The following is a 23,080-nucleotide window of genomic DNA, read 5'->3' as shown; positions in this document are numbered from 1 at the left end:
TTTTTAAGCTTTAATAAACTATTGAAGTGTAGGGAGAAAATTTGTATTCAATTTTGTCTCATTCAATATCTGATTTTAAATGTGTATTTCATAATGTACATAAATTAATATGGTTGTATAATTATAAATAAATGAATAAAAGATACACGGGGAGAGGTGCTCAAAATTCCTTTTTTCTTGGGAAGAACTTGTTTAAAATTAGACACTGACCTTAGGGAGTAACAACCCATCAGTTAACATCAATAATAAAAGGAAAAAAACAGAATAAAGCAGTAATATGAACATTTAGGATTGGATTAATATATTTTGTTGGCATTATAAAAAAACAGGAATGAAGCTGCATTTGTTTCTTTTGTAGAAGCAACAGACAAGAGGGTGAGCCCTGAAGTGATATACTGGTAAAGTAGGCAAGTACAGTAAAAGAATAAATGTGTAAAAAATGTTTCTTATATCAATTTTTGTGTTACACAAATACATGAAATAAATGGGAAATGACAACATAGCCAAGAAAAGAAAGCTTAAGATGATGACTCAAAAAGAGAATAAATAAAGGCATGGTTACAGTAAAAGAAAAACTCCCTCTTGGAAAACTAACACAAGGCCAAAGCTTTTTATCTTTATTTAAAATTAAAAAGATCAGTCCAGAATGTCCTCCAAAAGATACTTCGGTATTTCACCTCAAATCTTCCTTTCTTTTGAACTCTTCCTTCTTTCCTCTGCTTCTCACTATCCTGCTCTGAGCCTACTTTCTGCAGCCAGGACTTGGAGAAGATAAACTCCCTATTCAAGTTGACATTTTCCCTCACTCAAATAGCTAATCTCAACTTAAGACACATAATAATAATAGCAGTAAAAACTAATGATATGAGCTCTTACAAATGTTAACTCTTCTAAGGTAGACATAATTATCCCTTTTACAGATGAGGAAATTCAGGCATATATTGCTCAAACTAATCAACTATTAAGTGGCAAGGCCAGGATTCAAATCTAGGTATCTGGCTTCAGTACCTATACTCTTCACTACTATGCACTACTATCTAGTAATATGCCAAATAAAATACAAGTAAGGTTTCCATGAATTTCTAATTTAAACTTTTTTTTTTTTTTTTTTTGAGACAGAGTCTGGCTCTCCCTTCCAGGCTGGAGGGCAGTGGCGCGATCTCAGCTCACTGCAAGCTCCGCTTCCTGGGTTCACGCCATTCTCTGGAGTAGCTGGGACTACAGGCGCCCACCACCACATCCGGCTAATTTTTTGTATTTTTTAGTAGAGATGGGGTTTCACCGTGTTAGCCAGGATGGTCTCGATCTCCTGACCTTGTGATCTGCACACCTCAGCCTCCCAAAGTGCTAGGATTACAGGCGTGAGCCACCACACCCGGCCTCATTTAAACTTTGTGTGTGTGTTCTGATTCCTAAGATTCCAGCATTCTAGAGCCTTTATTTTGATCAAGTAATATTACCATAAATGGATTAAGCTTAACATATGGCCTTTGAAATTAAGGGAATGGAATAAGAGGAAAAGGGAACTATTCCAATTACAAAGTTGTTATTTCTATCCAATCAGATGTAGGTGACGAAGAAATTGCAAAGTTGGCAGTGCTTTTTCTCCTTTGTACATCTGAAGACTGCTCGGCAGTGTAACCAGGAAGTAAAGCCTGGCACAGCTGTTCATTCTGTCTCATCATCTTTTCTATGCAGTACTTTCCTCTTAGAGTGAGTATTTGAAATTCTGAAAGCCGCATGCTTCATTTCCCATCATTCTACACCTATGCCAAGTTTCAAGACTGGCTTTGATGTGTATCTAAAGTGGCTTGGCACACTGCTGTCATCATTCCCTGGATCTGTCCCACTCTGTGAAACTGTGATATGATCATCACTGTCCCACAGGAGGAGACCAGCTGCATGTGGAACCCTAGTGATGTCCTTCTACAACTTTGTGTGGTGCATGGGTCATGATGATGACTGCTGGAGGGTACAAAGTGAATGGGTTACAGTTACAGGTTTTGAAATCATGTAGGAGTTAAGCAGCTACTCTACCTCTAAGCTATAAACCTTCCACCCTAAAGTTTTAGTTCTGGCTTTTTACTCTCACCATGGATTACAATGGCAGCCAAACTTAAAAGCTCCAAGATTCAAATGCTTCCTTTTTCTAGGATGAGGGAAAAGCCTAGCATACTATTTATTTGTGTTCTAGATAATGCCTTTTGGTGAGTATTAACATAGTTGATGAGTCATTGTTCTCGGTTAATTTTTCATGGACTTCTAAAGTATATTGTTTCTATTCAATTAATGTCTTGTTCCAAAGCTTGAGTGACCATTTTGAAACAAACCCTCAAATAGAAATTGTGCATTTAATCATTCACCAATCACTGCATATTCTAATGACATGGTTGTTATTAAAACCTCTAACAACATTAATAACAAAAACAAGCAGCCGCCAGGTGTGGTGGCTCACACCTGTAGTCTCAGCTACTGGAGAGGCTAAAGCAGGAAGATCACTTGAGCCTAGGAGTTTGAGGCCAGCTTGGACAACATAGCAAGACACCTATCTCTCAAACAAAAATAAAAACACCCTCCCCAAGCAGCCAAATCCTATCCCGACTCTAGAATGTAAACAAGTGAAAAATCCTCAGAGTACACAGGGATCTATGCTTAACATTCTCCTGTTTTTCATAGGCTACATGATGACACTGTGAAAAAAAAAATCCTCAGTTTTCATGTCTTTTTTGGCTTTAATTTAGGTTTATTTGTTTCTTGAAGTACACGATATCTGACTTCAGTGTAAGACATTCAAAGCTCTCAGAATTTCTCCCAAATTTTCTCTTTCAGATTTCATCTCAAGTATAAAGTAATTAAGTGAGAAGATTGATGTCGAAAGGGACTTTGGAGGGCATTTTAATATCTACCTTTTGAAATGAAAAACAAAATAAAACAAGAGATTCTATAATAATTCAATGCCAACTGAATGCAATACACTCTTTCAGATGTTGCAAAGAAAGGTAAGCCCAAGGCTGATCTGTATGGGTTACATTCACCAGCTCCCAGCCAAGGGGGAGCTCTGGCAGGAGGTCAATTGGAAGAAGGAAGGAAGGTGACAAAGTTATTACTCCCCTGGCCCCCTCGCTTTGCAGTTTCCTCTGACTGACCACAGCTCACTGCTTCTCTCCCTGTGTGCTCTCACCTTCCAGGTATCACCTCAACTCATCCCTCATTTTTGTAGGGCTTGGGGTGGTGACAGCTTTGCTGTTGCTGGCCCTGGGCTTCTGTGCTCTGCCCTGTGCTTTCCCCATCCAGACTTTTATGATTAGTTTCCTTGTAAATAAGTCCTCCCTAACTGATTCTGAGCGTGCCTTCTGTTTCATTTTGGAATACTAACTAAAATAGAGATGTCAACTCAGATTTCAGGAAGCTTACATTTTAGCTGAATCTTCCAAGGCCAGTCAGGAGAGCAGACTTGAGATTAACGTGCCGCTCTCCTAACTTCTGAGAGATGATTTAAGTAGCCCCATACAGCCCATAGGACAGCTTCAACTAACCCAGCAAATCGGCAGGTATGTACAGTTTGGCAGGTACAGGATATTTCTAAAATTTGTGACTAGCATTTAAAAATTTGTAAAATTTATATAAAACATTTGGATTTACGAGGGTATTTGGCTGTGTCTGGGAGTAGATTTGGAGCTGTTTATACAGCTTTTCTACAGTCTCCACCATTTTGCCTTGCCTTACTCCCAACCTACTGGTCTGAGTAGGTATCGAGTTTGCAAACCTTGTCTTAATGTGTTTTCTCTTCTAGAGATGTTTGTATGTGAGAGGAATCAAAAATTTTAAATAATAAAAATAATACTTTAATGGTAGAAATTAGTTATCTGTAGTTATGGAAGAGCTGCAAAGGGGTGTTTGTTTTGTTTTGTTTTGTTTTGTTAGCCAGGAAAAGAGAGCAGCAGGTCTTTGGATAGCCTTGAAATTACAGGGTTTGAAGGCTCCTAGTCTGGGCAGCAGTCCTCACGGACTGTGGCTTTTCAGAACTCATTCCAGGGCTATTCTATCATGTTGATTGTACAACCTTACAAGACTTTTTTCCCTGTTATCAGCATTTCCCAGCTCTTCACTTCAGCTTAACTTACAGCTACTTGGTATCATGGTCATCTTCCCATTGAACGGCATATGCCTATCATTACTACTGATAGTGAAAGAGAGAATAAAACACAACAGAAAAAGTCTTAACCTGAAATGTCCAGTAACCATACCTGTTTTGGTTTAATAATATTACTGAATCATAAATGTCTTAACTCTAAAAGAACACAATAATCAAAAAAGAGCCTTGTTCCGGCTCCAGCATCTGCTGGAGGCATTTTCTTGGATTTTTCCCCCATTATATGGATTGAGGAATGGGGAAATAATATATATTTACCCAAATGCAATTCAAGTCTTTAAAAAAATTATTGCCCTTGAACATATGTTAATAGCTGAGAACCAGCTTAACTTATAAAATAACAGCATGGCTTACATGATAGCATTGGAATCATCCAATGTAATCCATAAAATTTTCCATATTATTGGAGATTGCTTTCCTGAGACCTTACCATATGCAGCCAGGCACATCATTCTATCATCACAGGCCCCCCTGCAGAGCAAATTGCTTACAATACCATTATTTGAAATGTGTATAATTATTTTAAAATATCTTTCTAAATAATGGATAGAAGCAATATTTAGTGGCCCAGATGGACCAGTCTCTACATATTTTGATTGTTTAATTTTTCTACAACTATTGCCTTTAAACTCATGCCATCATTAGCAATGAAATGGCTTCACCTAATACATGGAAACTAACATGATACAGGAATTTTTATTTTTAATATGAATACTTAGAAGACTATGGGCTGCAAAAAGCAACTTATGAGTACATGAATAGTTAATAATCAAAGGGAAAGATCTCTATAAAATTTCTAACAATTTGAAACAAGAAGATAGGTCCTTTTCAAGAAGTTAGTGCTAAGATTTTGTCTGCTTACAAATAAAGGTTCAGCTCTATTTGACAAGTTTTACAATCATAAAGAAAGATGTCTACCTACTGAGTACAGTGTTCACTATCTGGATAATGGCTACCCTGGAAGCCCAGTCCCCAGCAATATGCAATATATACATACATGTAACAAACATGTACATGTACCCCATGAATCTAAAATTGAATTAAAGTAAATTAAATTAATTTTAAAAAGGAAGTTTTTTTCCACTATGCTTATTATTTGCTGTGGTTTATCTCAAATGTTTGTGGGGATATTAGCAATACCTTCTGAAATATACTCTTCTTATTTTAAGTCCAGATAGTACAATTTAGGTGATGGATCATAGCAATGACACATATAAATTTTGCTCGATAATGGGATTATATGTATTTGCTTTTACATTTTGCAACAGGATATTTGGTTTTTTTCCTAATTGGATTGCCTTTTGTATACCAGTGTTCTTAGAACCTAAAAGACACAGACTGTGTTTTCAACAATTGCTAAATAAAGGAGTAGATTAATGAATGAATTTCAAATACTATAAAGTATATTGACTAGAAGTATCACTATCTCACCTATAATACGTAATATAATTTTTAAAATAAAAACTTTCAACAAAATATAACATCGTTATTTTAAAATAAAACCCAATTCTCATTATATGTTCCAGCCACTTTCTAGTATTTTCTCTAGAAAGGAAGAGGTAATAGAGTAGTAATAGAGTTTTTTAACAGAGAAAAATCCTAATCTGTTTTGTACGGAGTTTCCTCACCTTCTCCCAGATCCTTAACATTTCCTGGTGTTGGATCAAGTTTGGACTAAGAGTAAGAAATGCCTGATAACAAGCTACAGTCTTAGCTCTCCTGAAGCTGGGTCTCCACTTTCATTCTATATTGCCTGCCTTATTGGTTATGATAGACCCTGTCAACTTCCATAACAAGTTTGACCAAACTGTTATTGCAAAAGTTCACATTTGAGTGCGCTGGGGACAGAATCAAAAGTAGAGAGTAGCATGAATCAAATCTGCCTTTGTGTATGTCACTGTGACTGTAAATATGACCATATTGTTTAAGACAATAGAATGTGAATATTTCAGAGAAGGAAGATACTTTAGACATTATCTAGTTCAACTCTCTTAATTTACAGATGAAGTAAGTGAAGCTTTACAAAGCTGAGTAAACAAGTGTAAATTCACCCAACAAATTAGTAGCCACAGACTCTAATCCAGATCCCAGATCTGTTTCCAAGTTCACATGTCTTGAAAGTCACTTGTATAAAGTTACTGCATTACAAAATTGCAGATGAGTCCAATTGAAAGCTTTGTTTATTGTTTTTTAAATGTCAAACTCAGTCAAAGATTAAATGTAAACTGTTATTAATATAAAAAGTAGACAAAGGCTGGGCACAGTGGCTCAGGCCTGTAATCCCAGCACTTTGGGAGGCCTAGGAGGGCAGACCACCTGAGGTCGGGTGTTCGAGATCCAGCACTTTGGGAGGCCTAGGAGGGTGGATCACCTGAGGTCGGGAGTTCGAGACCAACTTGACCAACATGGAGAAACTCTGTCTCTACTAAAAATACAAAATTAGCCAGGCATGGTGGCGCATGCCTGTAATCCCAGCTACTCTGGAGGCTGAGGCGGGAGAATCACTTGAACCTGGGAGGTGGAGGTTGCGGTGAGCCAAGATCGCGCCATTGCACTCCAGCCTGAGCAACAAAAGCAAAACAACATCTCAAAAAAAAAAAAAAAAAGTGGACAAAATTAATCAACTTAGGAAAGATAGTGTCAATGAACAGGCAAAGTTGCAATCCTTCACTAGATTATTAAATGCATTTTGCAATTTTTTTTGTCTTAGGTTTGCAATAAATAAATTTGAGGCAAGAAAGTTTTGTAAAGCCCTTTGAGCTTAAGAAAGTAAACCAAAAAAAGCAAAGAAATTATTTTATAACTTATAAACCATATTTGAAAAGTGAGGAAGGAAGTAAAGCAAACAATTATACCTGAAGTTTAGGTCAGTAAAAGTGGTAAACTATTTAACATAAAATATAGCTTTGATTAAAGATTGTAAAGGATTGTTTAAAAGTGCTGGTTAGTGGATGGCTGGGTTCAGAGTTTTAGGCTGTCATTGAATGCCAAATTTGGGTTAACATCTCAATGAATAAAAGGAATTGAATGATCATTTTGTGACAAATTTGCCAATGTTGTAAGGTTAAAAAAAATTTAAATTTATATGAATTTAATGACAAAAATATTTAAAAAGAAATTTATTTCTTCTGAAAATCATGATGCCTATATTTTTATAGTAACTTATGTTTAAGCCATATCAAACTCTTTTTTTGTCCATTTGTTTTTTGGTTTTGGGGGGATGGTTTTGACATTTTATTTTAGGTTTGGAAGTACATGTGAAGATTTGTTACATAGATAAACATATGTCATAGTGGTTTGTTGTACAGATTATTTCATCACCCAGGTATTAAGCCACGTACCCAATAGTTATCTTTTCTACTTCTCTCCCTTCTCCCACCCTCCCTGCTCAAGCAGACCCCAGTGTCCGTTGTTTCTTTCTTTGTGTTCATAAGTTCTTATCATTTAACTCCCACATATAGGTGAGAACATGCGGTATTTGGGTTTCTATTCCTGCATTAGTTTGCTAAAGATAATATCCTACAGCTCCATCCATGTTCCTGCAAAAGACATGATTTTGTTCCTTTTTATGGCTGCATAGTATTCCATGGTGTGTATGTGCCACATTTTCTTTATCCAATCTGTCGTTGATGGGCATTTAGATTGACTCCATGTTTTTGCCATTGTGTATAGTACTGCAGTGAATGTTTGCATGCATGTGTCTTTATGGTAGAATGATTTATATTCCTCTGGGTATATACCCAGTAATGGCATTCCTGGATCTAATGGTAGTTCGGCTTTAACTCTTTGCGGAATCATCATAGTGCTTTCCACAATGATTGAGCTAATTTACACTCCCACCAACAGTGTATAAGTGTTCCCTTTTCTCCACAACCTCAAAAATAACAATCTGTTATTTTTTAACTTTTTAATAATAGCCATTCTGATTGGCGTGAGATGTTATTTCATTGTGGTTTTCATTTGCATTTCTCTAATGATCAGTGATGTTGAGCTTTTTTTCATATGCTTGTTGGCTGCATGTATATCTTCCTATGAGACATGTCTCTTCATTTATTTTAATGGGGCTGTTTGCTTTTCTCTTGTAAATTTGTTTAAGTTCCTTATAGATGCTGGATATTAGACCTTTGTCAGATGAGTAGTTTGCAAATATTTTTCCCATTCTGTAGTTTGTCTGGTTACTCTGTTGATAGTTTCTTTTGCTGTGCACATGCTGTTAAATTTAATTAGATCTCATTTGTCAATTTTTGCTTTTTTTGTGATTGCTTTTAGTGTGTTTGTCATGGAATCTTTGCCCGTTGCTATGTCCAGGATGGTATTGTCTAGGTTGTCTTCCAGGGTTTTTACAGTTTTGGGTTTTACATTTAAGTCTTTAATCCATCTTAAGTTGATTTTTGTGTATGGTGTAAGGAAGGGGCCCATTCTTCACTCCTCTGCATATGGCTAGCCAGTTATCCCAGCACCATTTACTGAATAGGGAGTCTTTTCCCCATTGCTTGTTTTTGTCAGCTTTATCAAAGATCAGATGGTCGTAGATGTGTGACCTTATTTCTGGGCTCTCTATTCTGTTCCATTGGTCTATATGCCTGTCTTTGTACCAGTACCATGCTGTTTTATTACTGTAGCCTTGCAGTATAGTTTGAAGTCAGGTAACATGCATATCAAACTCTTGATCAGTTTTAATAACAATAAACTTTGGTTTAATATGTCTGTGCCACTGATAATGCCATTCAATTTAGACATCTGTCTCAGATTTAAGTACCTAATCCCATTCCTAAAAATGAAATCAGTAATACAAGGTCACCCTTGGTTTGCAGTTACTTAAATTAGAGGAGAATATTTTAAGTTTTTTCATAGGAAATCTCCCAAACTGTTTTGCTAGTTAACAAAAAATAAATCCTTCAGCAAGTGACCCAAATGCAGATGATAAACTCAGTTTAATTTGCTCTGGAAATAATTGTGCATTCAGTTTGGCATTGATTCATTTAAATCAATTCTTGAACCTGGAAACCCAAACATTTTCCCTTTGAGATTTCAAGATTCCTGCAGTAGTTATTACCCTTTAACCCTTCAAGACAATTTGCAAAACATGCAGGAAAATGCACCAAATGTGAAATTAGCTATTACATTAAGAATGATGCACCAGTGGAACTGAAAATGACACTGACAAACACAGTGTCTTTTGGGATATCTATTTCAGTGGGTCTCTTTGCAGATGCAACAGAGTTTTCTGGTGACCAAATGTCTACCTAGTTCACAAATCTAGACTCGTTTCCATTCAACATAGAGCTACATTTTAATAGGTTCCAATGAAACCAAGATGAGAGTCATCTCTATCTGCCTTTGAGGGAAGGAAACATTCTAATAAGAGAATGCTGCTTTCTCACACTGAGCATCCTAAGTCACTTCCCCACTGAACTCCTTCTCAGTTTCTTCAAGGATTCCATCAAAACCTTGCCATGCATTTCATTTTTTATTAGTATGATATGATCATATAAAGCATATAAATGCTGAATTTAGGGCATGGAGTTAATTGCCATTTTAAGATTGAAAAGTACTTCTTAGAGTTAAATATAATCTAAATCATGTTTTAATTCCAAATATAATGAATTATATTTTGATATCTAAAATTTCATGGTGATGGCAAATGGAGAAAGTTGCAACATACTAAATTTAAGCTTTCAAAAGCTTTAATTTTATTAAGAAATTTGGAGGTTTTCTGATTTGGCTGCTGCTAAATATTATTCTCTCTACTCACAACTTCTTAGTATAACCGTTCCACTGAGCATCTATTAAAAACATCATGCTCAGTAAACAGATCATGTTACATAGTAAAAACAAAATTCTAGCAATATAGTAGATATTCAGTAGTGATTTATGGGATGGATGATGCTGCAAGATCTCCTGGTAAAACCTTACTCATTTACTAATAGAGCAGAAATGAATTAAGGCTCAGTGTCTTTTATTTAACATACACATTCTAATTTTAGTTGCTTTTCAAAAAACATATAGCAAAATAAACATGGCCCACAGTGTGTTGCCAATTATTGGTTGGTTGTAACTAACACAAGTTAATAAATATAAATGATCTGTAGTTAAAATATTAACTTTTTTGCAAATAGATTTTTTTTTTTAGATGAGTCTAGCTCTGTTGCCCAGGCTGGAATGCAGTGGCGATCTTGGCTCACTGCAACTTCTGCCTCCCAGGTTCAAGCGACTCTCTTGCCTCAGCCTCCCGAGTAGCTGGGATTATAGGCATGTGCCACCATGCCCAGCTAATTTTTGTATTTTTAGTAGAGACGGTGTTTCACCATGTCGGTCAGGCTGGTCTCAAAATCCTGGCCTCAAGTGATCCACCGGCCTCGGCCTCCCAAAGTGCTGGGATTACAGGTGTGAGCCACTGTGCCCAGCCTGCAAACAGATATTTTTAAAGGTTTTATGTCCATGTTTGGCTTAGGTCTAGCACACTATATATTAGTCATTTGTGTATATGCTATTAATTTTTCTTTCATTCTTGTTATTGATATATATGTCGATGTATACTTATCTATAAATATCAATATATTTATGTCTATTCATTTGTCTATGTATCTGTGAAACCATTTGAAGAAGTCCTTGACGTATAGTGGTCAAAGTAAATTTAATAAATTAGTAATTCATTAAATTTAATATGCTTATTAAATTTAATTAAGAACACCTCTAAATTTCTATCATTTCATGGATATTATGAATGTAAACTAGAGGTAAAAATATGCTAAAATTATCATAATCTTCCATTTTGAGATGATTGTTACTAAGGCAATAGTAAAATTATGCAGTTTATCAGATTGGAACACATGAGTTAACTGAAAATAAACCACAAAATATAATTAGCAGTTGAGATACATATGATTTTTAGTATTTTAAAATAATAACTAGAAAGCTATTCTTTCTTTTGGCTTTTAATTTTTACTTCACTGAGACACTGATTTTATTCTAGGCCTTTCTTATCGACTGCTGACCTTTTCCTGTCATTTGATGTTAAAGATGGTACAATGAATGTGTCATCAACGTTACATGGCCTGAAACGGATCAGTAAATTTAATGTGATCATTAGAAATAGATCCAATTTTTGACTGAGGAGAGACTACAGAAGTCTTATTTATAAGCTTCCTTTATTACATTTCTTTTTTCTTGTATATTTATGGTCCATTTGCTAATACACTATTAGGAATCAAATCACTGAAGATTTCAGCATTTTATTATCACCAAAACCTTTGTTTTAGTAAAGCACAACATAGTCTTCTTGATTGTGAAAAGCTGTTGTCAGATCAAGTCCTTTTTATGCCTCAGATCTTAGGGCACACTAATTCTTGAGACCATCTCTAAGGTCTTCTGTAGAAGGTGCTGTCTTGTTGAGAAGGAAGAAATGGCCAAAGTGTCTGTATCTGAAATGTTCTGCGTTATCTTAAATATCCCACATTGAGGATGGACAGGTAAATTAGACATATGAAACAAGACATATTTGGTATGTTCAACCTATATTTATTATGAATTTTTCATGTAGTAATATGATGATATAATATGAAATAATTTAAGATCCTTATTAAGACTAAAGAGAAATCAGTAGTAGGCTATGATTTGTTTCTTTATTTGGTGGTATAACAGCATTATTATAAAATCTAGAAGGTTTTTTTAGATGCTTCTGCTTCTCACAGGGAAGCAACATTATTAATGTTCTTGTTTAGCTTAGTATACTATATGTAATTTACATGTGACTTTCAGACTAGTAATTACAAAAAGAACAATCTACCACAAAAAAAAGTACTAAGGAGTCTTTCATGCTCAGCATCCCAAAAGGGAAAACCCAGAAAATATTACCAATACATCATGAGCCTCTTTGGTTTTCTTCATTTGGAGTGATGAAATCAATCATTTGATTGAATTGACACAACAGTCCTTCAACTGTATAATCTGCTTCAAGACACTATGTTGCTCAATATAACAACATGCCAAAATTGAAAACACTCAAAAATTAGCTTTTGTTTCGTTTTTATTTCATGTTTTTGGTTTGTGGGCCATACAATAGTATTCAATGTTCTCCAAGATAAGATAATGATTTCTTCACAATTCTTTCCTTTCTCAAATTTAGCTGTACATTGAGATCATCTGGAAAACTTTAAAACCTGCTGATATTTGAGCTCTACCCTAAGAAATTCTGATGTAACGTGGATGAAAACCTGGGCATTGGGTCTCATAATCTCTCCCCCAGGTGATTATAATGAGCAGGACTTGGCATCCACTGGTGTATGTAAATTTGATATTCTCATGACTACTCATTGCTGGATTGACACCCAACTTTTGCAACCTCCCATTTACTAAAGAGATGGACTCCCTGTCTCCCTCTGTCTCCTCTCTTAGAATAGATACTTCTGTCAAAGCTTGAATGTGACTTAGAAAAAAAATAGCAATTACCCTTATACATTTATTCTACATTTTTTTCACCCTTTATACATATTAGAGGCAATGACAATAACTTTTAGCAGTGTTTATTTTAATTGAATTGAAGGTCAAGACACCTTCTGATTGCACAGATTAAACAAGAAAGTATTACGTATTTCAACTTTACAAAGCATCTTATTGATTTAAAAAGATTCATACTATTGATAAAGTTCACCATGAACATATATGTAATAAGGAGACTAAAATATTCATTTTACATATCTACAACACGTATTTTCATATTTCTAATCAACCACAAATCATATAGGAAAATATTTAGGTCCATGAAAAAGTTTCAAAACATTAAAAAATTAACATTTTGAAACAAATCACATGTGAAAGCTCATTAAATAATAACATTGACAAATAAATAGTTAATCAGCTTTACTTATTAGCCGCTGCCATGCATTTCTGGCATTCCATTCCAAGCGAGGGTCAGCATGCAGGGTATAATTTCATACTATGCGACTGTAAAGAGCTACAGGGCTTATTTTTGAAGTGAAATGTCACAAGGTCTTTCATTCTCTTTCAAAGGAAGATCACTCATGGCTGCTAAACTGTTCCCATGAAGAGTACCAAAAAAGCACCTTTCTGAAATGTTACTCTGAAGATTCATGACAATTTTTTTTTAACCTTTCTGTTTTGAAGGAGTTTTGTTTAAGAGAGGGGATGGGCCAGTAGATGGAGGGTATCTGAGAAGCCCTTTTCTGTTTTAAAATATAATGATTCACTGATGTTTATAGTATCAACAGTCTTTTAAGAACAATGAGGATTTAAAACTACAGGATACGTGGAATTTAAATGCAAATTGCATTCATGGATATACCTACATCTTGAAAAACTTGAAAAGGAAAAACTATTCCCAAAGAAGGTCTTGATACTTAAGACAGCTTGCTGGGTTTGATCAAAGCAAAAAGCATATACTTCAAGTGAGAAAATAGCAATGGCAGGCTTGAGTCTTCCAAGCAATCAAATCTGTAAAGCAGATGGTTACTAGTAAGTCTAGTTGTGGGAGTGTGAGTTCTAACTCATGCTCTGCTTGCTGGATTTGCTGGCTCTTTTCCGCTCTCTGTGATGCTGGACTGGCTTGGCAGGTGACATGCTCTCAAAGTTGTGACTGGACTCATTGTGCTGCCGGGTGTACCTCTTGCACTTGCAGGCAGTGACTACTGTGATTTTGTAGGTGCGTGTGCTGCCATCTTGGCACTGCAGCTGGATTCTCTGGGTACGGGTTTTGTCATTGACACACCGCCACTCCTGGGAGCTCCTCCTGCTCCAGTACTTTGTTCCATAGCCTCCTCCAATCCAGTTAGGGAGCACTGGCAGGGGCAAGCACTCACCAGCACACACCAGCTCCTTCAGAGGACTGATGCTGGTGCACTGGCCATCGGAGATGTATTTGGTGGAACGCAGTTCCCGGCAACCCACTTGAACCCGAGCTGCAGGAAACAAAAAAGAATGTGCATCAGAGACAAAAATGCAAATGAAGACCTTTTAAAAAGTGATCTGCAATGACAAAAATAATAGGCAAGTGATAGCAAATTGCCAAATAGAAAGTGAGCACCTACTTTATTTTCACAATGAAAAAAATCTGTCTGGATAGTATAGGGACACTTTCATGAAAATCATCAGTTTACATGGCTATAACTTTTTTGGGAAAAAAAATGTAGGCCTGATTTTTTTTATATATAACATTAGCTAATTGCTTATTAGAGTGTTTGAAAATCCACTTTTCTTAGTCTCACTCTCCAATAAGGGGTTAGCAGCTCTTCCATTTATGTGTAAATATTCATTATTCAATGAGTTAAAAGAGTATACTTTAATATTCTCTTTCTCAAGGGCCATATTGGTTAATGTCTGCAAGTGTCTTTAATTAGGCTTTTTAAAAATCTGTTGAGAAAAAATGTGGTAGCCATTTAAATATTGTGTATAATGCATATGCTCTCGGTAATATTTTATTTCAATTACAGACTTTAGCTGCAGAGATTCAGACATACATATGTGTACAACTTCTGACATTTTGCATATCAAACTTAATAACTATGTTTTAAACATAAATTCCCAAACTATCTTTTAAAAAATACAAACAGTAAAATGTTTGAAATGTAAAATGCCACTACAACTCAAGACTCAAAGAATATAAAAGCCCCTAAATCAGGAACGTATGGTTGCCATAACAACTTGGCTACATTTCCATGAATTTTATGGCAGAAAAATGCCTAACATGTCTGATTTACAACTGCAAAAGGAACCACGGTGTTCATTTCCTGAATATTGGTCATGGCAAACTTTTTGTTTTAGTTATTTGGATTTGATAGGTATGTTCTCTAATTGGCTGTTTCTTGTTACATGCCTTATGTAATTAAAGCAAAAATTAATCTTTAAATATTTGAAGTTTTCCTTACCCTTGCTTTGTTATCTAAACTTGAGGAGAATTGCCTATGACAAGCTTGAAAAGAAATCAAGGCTTGCCAACCAGGAAAAAAAAAAGGATGTTTAAAAGTACAGGCTGCTGACATTTTACAAATAAAAATGATAAGGGACACTGAAGTGGTTCCACCAAAAGTACTGAAAGATAAGTCAAAGTAGAAGTGAATCAGGAGTTTCACTTCATCTCTGTATGCTAGTACTTCTGGGGTAAGAGATATAGCTTAAGGGGAACGTGATAGTTGTGGAAAAACTTATGTATATACACATGCACGCATAGAAATCTAGAATTGTGGGATTAAAATGCAAAGCGTAAATTGTTTGGTTGGACAGTGTGCTCAGTGTGCCTGATTCTGCCTCCAGCTCACCTTCCTGCAGCTGCCTCAGGAATGCACCTGGAAATAGCCAGAAATAATTTTGTCTTGTCAAGCTTTCTGTTCCTGTGTATATACAGATTTGGCATTTTTGCAGTGACAGTTCATTGACAATGAATACCCACCACATTGCTCAGTAATCTAATAATAATCAGATATGTCCTGTGTACTTAAAAGCAACCATCTTCGTGAAAGTTAAAACATCTTAGCTTTCTTAGACATTAACAGTCATATTTGCTTTGACTTTTCAAAGGTCAAAACTACTTTTCGTAGTTGAATGGAGTGAAGGAGAGGCAAAAGATTTGTGTAGGATTTCCTGTGCACTGTTTCTCCCTCTCTCTCTCTCTCTCTCTCTCTCTTAAAACCTGATTATTAGCATGTGGCCTCTTCTAAAGGAAAAGATGGAAACAAAAGTTACAGGAAATTTGAATTCCGCTAACCAGTGGTCAATTAGTGTGTCAACTAAGCTGTTGTTTTACATCTCTTAAGTTACAAAAATGTCCCCAGGTCTGTCATAGAAATACACAATTATCTAAATTTTGAATGGGACAACAAGGAATTATTTTAGAAAAATATGGTTCTCCAACATTTTTAGTTTATCCCTCTTTTACATTGAGCATCATCAAAACTTTTGACTATCTCACTAAACATATTTTAGAAATCCAATGTAAACAATTTTTTTCTCCTGGAAGCTTCCTTTTTTCCCTTGTGATTCCCTATATGTATTTGTGGATGGTAACTAATAATATATATTAGTTACGTTTATACACTTTACCAAAATTGTATATGCCCTGAAATAAATTGATAAAACAACCAGAACTTGAGCTATCTAAAACAATACTTTTTAAAACTGTCATTTTGCATGATTTTGACAAAACAATAGTTTAATTCCTGGAAATGTTTTCTTTGTGGATGATGTTTGATAAAACTTCAGTCTGTGCTTGCATTATTAAACCACCGTTTTAGTCAGGTTAACTTTAAAATCACTACCTAGGGAAGAACGCTAACCTACACATGCAGCAGATTACTCCCAAATTGTTTCACAATATATATATGGTTCAGGTTAGTTACCAATAAAACAATTCTACAGGAATGTGAGCTAATGCTACCAGAAAAGAAAAAAAAAAAAAAAACCTGTACAAGTAAAACACACTTACTGTTCCGATCCAGTCCAGTGTTACTGAAATGCCTGCCTCCATTTCTGGCTTGATTCAACGTGCTGTTGCTGCTGGGGTGTGCTGGAACAGGTTTAACCACATGTGAATAAAGGATTTCTGTGGCATCATTTTTAAAAGCCAAACAGCTTTTCATTAGGATGCATGCAAGGGGAAGGAGATAGAAATGAATGGCAAGAGGAAGCATGGTGAGTAGAGGATTTGCTTGGCTGAAGAGCTGGTTAATTCTTTTGCCTCTGCTTCTGCACTGTAACTGTGAAATTCCTCCTCAAGGTTCCCTTTATATATCCACAGAGGTTTGGCGTTCATTCAGGTGTAAAGTTGTGTAGAGCTTCAGAGTGAAAACACAGCGAAGGGGTGGGATCCCTACATGACCCTGCAAAAGAATTTTACCAATGGAAAAGAAGACTGCAGAAAAGGAGGAGCTTGGTATACAAATTGCCTGAAATTTCAGAGTTGGACTTCATCACTTGTCTGTGAGCCGACGCAGGCAGGCATATTCTATATCAACGACAGACTCTCCTCTGCCATTTCCTTTCCTGAATCTAGTTAACATTCGGGTTTAATTTAAACGAAAATACATCGCTGTTCATTTGAAGAGACTGGCTTTCCCACAGTTGTTCTATACTTTCCTCAGATTTTAGAGTATTTGGGTCAGAAAGGGAGTTCTTCCCAGATAACAGGAGAAATTCATGTGAGTTTAAATATTGTAGGACTTGCATGAAGCACCTAGTTCGTTAAACATTGCTTTCTCTCAAGAAGCAAACCAATATATTTTTTTTCCTTAAAGTAAAAGGCACAGAGCTAAAACCTGCCCCCTGGACATGCTTAAATAATGCAGCTTTGATCTGCATGAACTACTGTGCCGCTAGGTAAATTATTGCCAAGGGTTCTGTGTGGAGAATAATGAGCATAGTTCTGTCTACATTAAAGTAAGTAATACTCATTTTTGTCTTAAAAATGTGTCACAAGCATTAACCCATAGCATTGTTTTACATAAAGCCATTTGTGACAGACTGTTTAGCGGATTCAAAATAATTTTTTCTAGATTTTTTCAGAACACAGATTCTACTCGTATTTACTAAATATTTTGTTCATTACTTCGTTTGACTCTGCTGCCCAAGTAAGAAACCTATTTTTCTGAATTACTTTACCGGCACCCAGAACACGTGTTCCATTAATTAATTATAGGCCACTGATGATCCCTTTAAAACAATCATAAAATTCTGTTTCATCATGGGACATCTCAATTGGAATAACTATTCTGAATCACCTTTTCAATTATAAATCCATTTTTGTCCTTTGTGTGGTTACCTAAATCACCTAATTTTGTATCTCTTTTCTGTATAAGCTTTTGTCCATTGTAACTGCTATTTGTCTATATGTCTGCCTACCTGAATTTCTCCATAGCAGCACTACTGGCATTTTGGAAGAGACAGTTCTTTATTATTGGGGGACCATCCTGTGTGTTTATCAGCATCCCTGGCTTCTACCGACTAGACGCCAGTAGCACCCCCTAGTTGGTAACAAAAATATCTCCAAACATTGCCAAATGACCCCTACAGGGTAAAATCACCCCCAGTTTAACCACTAATGATCTATTCATTGATCTCACTATAAAAGAAAGTAAAAATAAGAATAAAGGAAAAATATTATAATACCAAGAAATTATTGTTCTTTTTTAGGACAGAAATGGTACTGTAGTTTTGTTTTAAAACAATGACTGCTTCTCTATTAGAGGGATATACTGGAACATCTTTAGATGAAATGATTTTATATCATCTTTTACATTATATGGAATAAGCTAGAATAAGCTTCAAAAATAATATGAGGAGGTTAGAGGTGTGAGTGGCAAAAGATTAATTATAAGTTGATGGTTGTTAGAGCAGGATGGTATTATATTCTGTTTATTCTTGTGTATGTTCCAAATTTTACATAATAAAAAGTTTAAAAACCAGAGTCAGACAATCAATTTAATGGACGTATACTTCCTAACAATAGATCTCTATCCTACGATTGGATAGTCATTTATTCTAACATCCTTCCCAGAAAATCATATGTCAGTTTATTTTGTGCAAATGGAGATTACAGGCATCCTTCTAAAATACTAACTATAAAGAATTTCCTGTCCTACTTATCAGGGGACTTGATGTTAATTACACAAAGCATGTTAATATTAATCATTGACCTACAGACCCAATGCCTAAAGGAAATTAAAAGATCAAAATAATCTAATCTGTTACTCACTAGTTTTTCTTTTTTTATGTCAGGAGCAGGAGATATTCTAATTGGAATTTAATTATCGGGTTGGGCTAATGAGGTTGACCAAATTCAGGCACAGTTATTAAATCTGCTGCACCTAGTATTCTGAAGGCTCAGCCTTAGGATATCACCTCAGGCAGAAGCAAAATTAGAAGAGAAGGCAATGTCGTTGTGCATGTGGACAGGACAAACTCAGAGTTCTTAGGCCCAATTTACCTGACAGACCCCTAGAGAACTATTTTGAGGCTGGGTGTGGTGGCTTCTGCCTATAATCGCGCACTCTAAGAGGCCAAGACAGGAGGATCGCTTGAGCACAGGAATTCGAGACCAGCCTGGACAACACAGTAAGACCTTGTCTCTGCAAAAATAAAATAAAAACTAGCTGAGCATGGTGATTCACGCCTGTAGTTCCAGCTACTTGGGAGGCTGAGGCAGGAGGAACGCTTGAGCCTGGGGTGTTGAGGCTGCAGTGAGCCACGATACCACCGCAACACTCTAGCCTGGGCAAGAGTGCGACCCTGTCTCAAAATAAAGAAATAAAAAGAAAGAAAACTACTCTGCTAAAATAGAAATAATCATAAATTTAATACTTAACCGTTATTCTGATCAGTTTAAAACAGCTCCATTAAAAATAACCACAAACTATTGCTTCTCGGCCTTTTGGCTAAGATCAAGTGAAGGGTAACCACAAACTGTAATAACCCAAGAAGAGTGGATATAGATGTTTAATATTGAAATTGATTCTTTCTCATCTTCAGGCATTAGTATGTACCTGTTATTCCCTTTGCTTATAACACTCTTCCCTCACCCTCTTCCTTGGCTAATCACCTACTTTTCCTTCCAGTCTCAGTTTAGATGGCAACAGCACTGAGAAAACTTGCCTTGTCCTCTCTTCCCCCTATCTGCTCGTCTCAATCCAGCATACATGTGCCAGAGCCGCAAGTTGCCTGATGACTTGGCAAGACTTATGAAAGAAGAACCATTTCTATCTTATGGGTATTGTGGAATAAGTGGTTAAATTAAGTATTTAAGAAATATAGAAAAAATATTCTTTCATTAAAAAGAGATTGGCTAATATTTGTGGTAGGCAGTCGCTAAGATGGCTCCCAATAATCCCCTTCTCATGATATTCACATCCTTGTATCAATCTCCTTTTCTTCAGTATGGGAAGAACTTAGCGATTAACTTCTAATTAGTATAACATACTAACATGATGAGGTGTGACTTCTATGATTAGGTTTTCAAAAAACTGTGACTTCTGTCTTTCTGGCTGCTCTCACTCTCTTGCTTGCTTTGGTGGAAGCCAGCTATCTTAAAGTGTACTTCTCCATAGGAAGGTCCACGTAACAAGGAACTGATGCCTGTAACCAACAAGGAACTGAATGAAGGCCTCAGCCAAACAGATGAGAATTCCATCAACAATGACATGGGTGAGCTTAGAAGCAAATCCTCTCACAGGCAGATGAGGCCGCAGCCCTGGCCTACAACCTGAATGCAAACTTTAGGAGAGATATCAAACCAGAGGCACCCACAAGAACTATGAGATAATAAATGTTTGTTGTTTTAACTAAGTTTTGGGATAATTTGTTATATAACAGATAATCAGTACAATGTTATTTGTAATTAAGTCATTTTGTGAATAATGCTAGGGCCTTGAGAGCATCAGATGTGGAATCATTAGACATGGTGACTGTGCATCTTGCAATCTTTGGGAGAGTGTTAAGACTTATTTTCTGTTCTCAGCTGTGCATCATTGCAAGAAAAATAAAATAATAGGAAATTTTATTAAAGACTTCTTTTCTAGTCCTCAGCTGAGCCATCAATGTGGTGGCATTATTAATAATCAAATAATGGTATTAGAATTACTACTAGCAGCTTGATTTGTAAAAGCTGGAAACTAATTTTGATTTTCTAAATCGTATCATTTATCATATGACTTGGAAATTAAATTTGAAAATCTGAATTTGGATCTGAAATTGAATCTTAGTTCTACCATTTACGATATGTATGAACTTGGACATACAGTTGACCCTTGAACAACACAGGTTTGAACTGGGAGGATCCACTCATACTTGGATTTTCTTCCACTTCTGCCACCCCTGAGACAGCGAGACCAACCCTTCCTCTTATTCCTCCTTCTTAGCCTACTCACCATGAAGACAATGGAGATGAAGACATATATTATGATGATCCACTTCCACTTAATGAAGAATAAATGTATTTTCTCTTCAATTTTCTTAATAACATCTTCTTTTCTCTAGCTTACTTTAAGAATAGAGTATATTATATATATATATATATCTTACAAAATATGTGTTAATCAACTGTTTATGTTATTGGTAAGGCTTCTAGTTGACAGTAGGCTATTAGTAGTTAAGTTTTAGGGGAGTGAGAAGTTATACGTGAATTTTCAACTGTACAGGGGTCAGCTCCCTAACTTCTGTGTTGTTCAAGTTAGTTATATTTTCTGAAACTCTTCTAGTCAGTTTCTTCATCTACAAAACATGACCACGCTTACCTACCTCACAGAGGAACAAAAATATATGAAAATGTCTAGCACAAAACCTGGCACAGAAGAAATGTGGAAAAAAATAGCCATTAAATATGAATCTAGGAGCACGGTTTTATATTGTAGCCTTCAAATTATAAACATGAGTTTGGAAAGACTAGAGAAGTCCGAACAAAAATATGATTACCCTATTTAAGGTAAAGAACAAAAAGTTGAGAGAAGGGAGATTTGTTTAGCTCAACAAAGTAAGAGATAGTGGATAAATGTCATTAGGCTTAAGAAATTAGTCTAATCAATTGTTTTTAATTTTTAACAGGGGATGCGTCCAAATACAACAGCACCCTTTATCTCCAGGGCCTACGTTCCAGCACCTCTAGTGAAAGCCTGAAACCAGTTCCGAACCTGACTGGCATCATTTCAAACACGTTTCTCTTCATCTCTCCCATACAGAAATTTAATGCCTTTTCCATCTTAACTACGGCTTATCATGTACTGTGGCTGTAACTTGTGCAGTTTGAAGGGCCACAGCAAAACTAGCAGGAATTTTTTTTCTTCTTTCATGGAACGAAGGTTTTTTCTTACCATAGATCTTAGCAAACTCAGCATATGATTTTTTTCTCTATTAAGTTGAAAACTTTCACCTTTTCACTTAAAGGAAACACTTTACGGCTTCTCTTTGGCAAACCCGAATTGCCAGCATCACTACTCTTGTGCTTTAGGGCCGTTATGAAGTAAAATAAGAGTTCCTTGAGCACACAGCACTTTGATGCACAACAGGCGATCTGATAACCTAGATGGTCACTAAGTGACTAACAGTAGGTGGTGTAGACAACGTGGAGATGCTGGACAGTGGGAAGATTCACTTCCTTGGTGAGATGGAGTGAGACGGCATGAGATTTCATAGTGCTACTTAGAACGGTGTGGAATTTCAAACTTATCAATTGTTTATTTCTGGAATTTTCCCTTTAGTGAAACCAAGGAAAGCAAAATCACAGATAAAGGGGATTTCTGAATATATAAACAAAAAGCATTTACTGAATACAAGAATAAACTATTTCTGCTCCTCTCTGGCTTAAAACTATTCTGAGAGTTCCCCTTAAGAAGATAGCACCTCTTAAATGGAAAAGTGATTAGCTATTATAAGTTTAGAAAAAACACAACAAACTGCCATAGAATCTTTTTTCATAAAAATCCTTAAAACGAGAATGAACTAATCACTTTCATTCATTTCGTGTTAGCGTGTATTGTGCCCAGTCTTTTTAAAGATGGTGTCATCCTGGCAAAGCTGAATGAGAAATGAAGCCTACCCTCTCTTCCTGTTTCAGAAAGCTCCTGGTTAGAATTTTACTAAAGGAACTCCCCTTAACGTACTCTTCCTGTAAAACTTTCTTTCTCTCTCATCACCTTCAAGAGTTATCTCTTTATTTGTATTTTGTTTGAATGCTTGCTGGTCTTATTTGTTGAATATAATGTTTCATTTATTATAAACTGCCTCACCATGAATAGCATTAATTTAGAGAACCCAGCTTACAATGCCCTGTGTAACCTGATATAAAACCCAAGTGAAAAATCTCAAATCCAATAGATAGAGATCTAGATAGGGTTCCTCCAGTCTCCACACTATTGATCTCTGGGCTGGAAAGTTCTGTTGTGGGGGATGTTTAGCAGCATCCCTGGGCTGTACCCTCTAGATGCCAACAGC

The 23,080-nt window shown here is 36.0% G+C and overlaps 1 protein-coding gene and 1 long non-coding RNA gene across 12 annotated transcripts in view; one reads left to right on the top strand and one right to left on the bottom strand.

The window, feature by feature from the left end:
* Window positions 1–21,822, top strand: part of LOC116813457 (uncharacterized) — a 50,278-nt gene extending 28,456 nt beyond the window's left edge. Inside the window, exons 1-5 of one of the 2 annotated variants that reach the window (XR_009215672.1) lie at window positions 1,575–1,713; window positions 2,830–2,999; window positions 19,714–19,865; window positions 20,203–20,299; window positions 21,695–21,822. This is a non-coding gene — a long non-coding RNA (uncharacterized LOC116813457). Of the gene's footprint in view, window positions 1–1,574; window positions 1,714–2,829; window positions 3,000–19,713; window positions 19,866–20,202; window positions 20,300–21,694 lie in introns of those variants that run through there. The other variant, XR_009215671.1, reaches the window with a different exon arrangement.
* SOSTDC1 (sclerostin domain containing 1) overlaps window positions 12,601–23,080 on the bottom strand; it is a 71,427-nt gene continuing 60,947 nt past the window's right edge. For 3 of the 10 annotated variants that reach the window (XM_058446749.1, XM_058446743.1, XM_058446738.1), the window contains 2 exons: window positions 16,590–16,983; window positions 12,679–14,070 (listed from right to left, as the gene is read on the bottom strand). In XM_058446749.1, coding sequence (XP_058302732.1) covers window positions 13,655–14,070; window positions 16,590–16,794 — 621 coding nt within the window. In that variant the 5' untranslated portion in view covers window positions 16,795–16,983 and the 3' untranslated portion in view covers window positions 12,679–13,654. Of the gene's footprint in view, window positions 14,071–16,589; window positions 16,984–20,079; window positions 20,231–21,021; window positions 21,697–23,080 lie in introns of those variants that run through there. The other 7 variants (XM_058446732.1, XM_058446733.1, XM_058446724.1 and 4 more) reach the window with 6 other exon arrangements.

Source organism: Hylobates moloch, unplaced genomic scaffold (genome assembly GCF_009828535.3).
Source record: "Hylobates moloch isolate HMO894 unplaced genomic scaffold, HMol_V3 SCAFFOLD_1, whole genome shotgun sequence".
In the NCBI taxonomy this organism is placed as follows: domain Eukaryota; kingdom Metazoa; phylum Chordata; class Mammalia; order Primates; family Hylobatidae; genus Hylobates; species Hylobates moloch.
The sequence above is the reverse complement of the archived record's forward strand: the minus strand, read 5'-3'. Positions and strand labels throughout refer to the sequence as shown.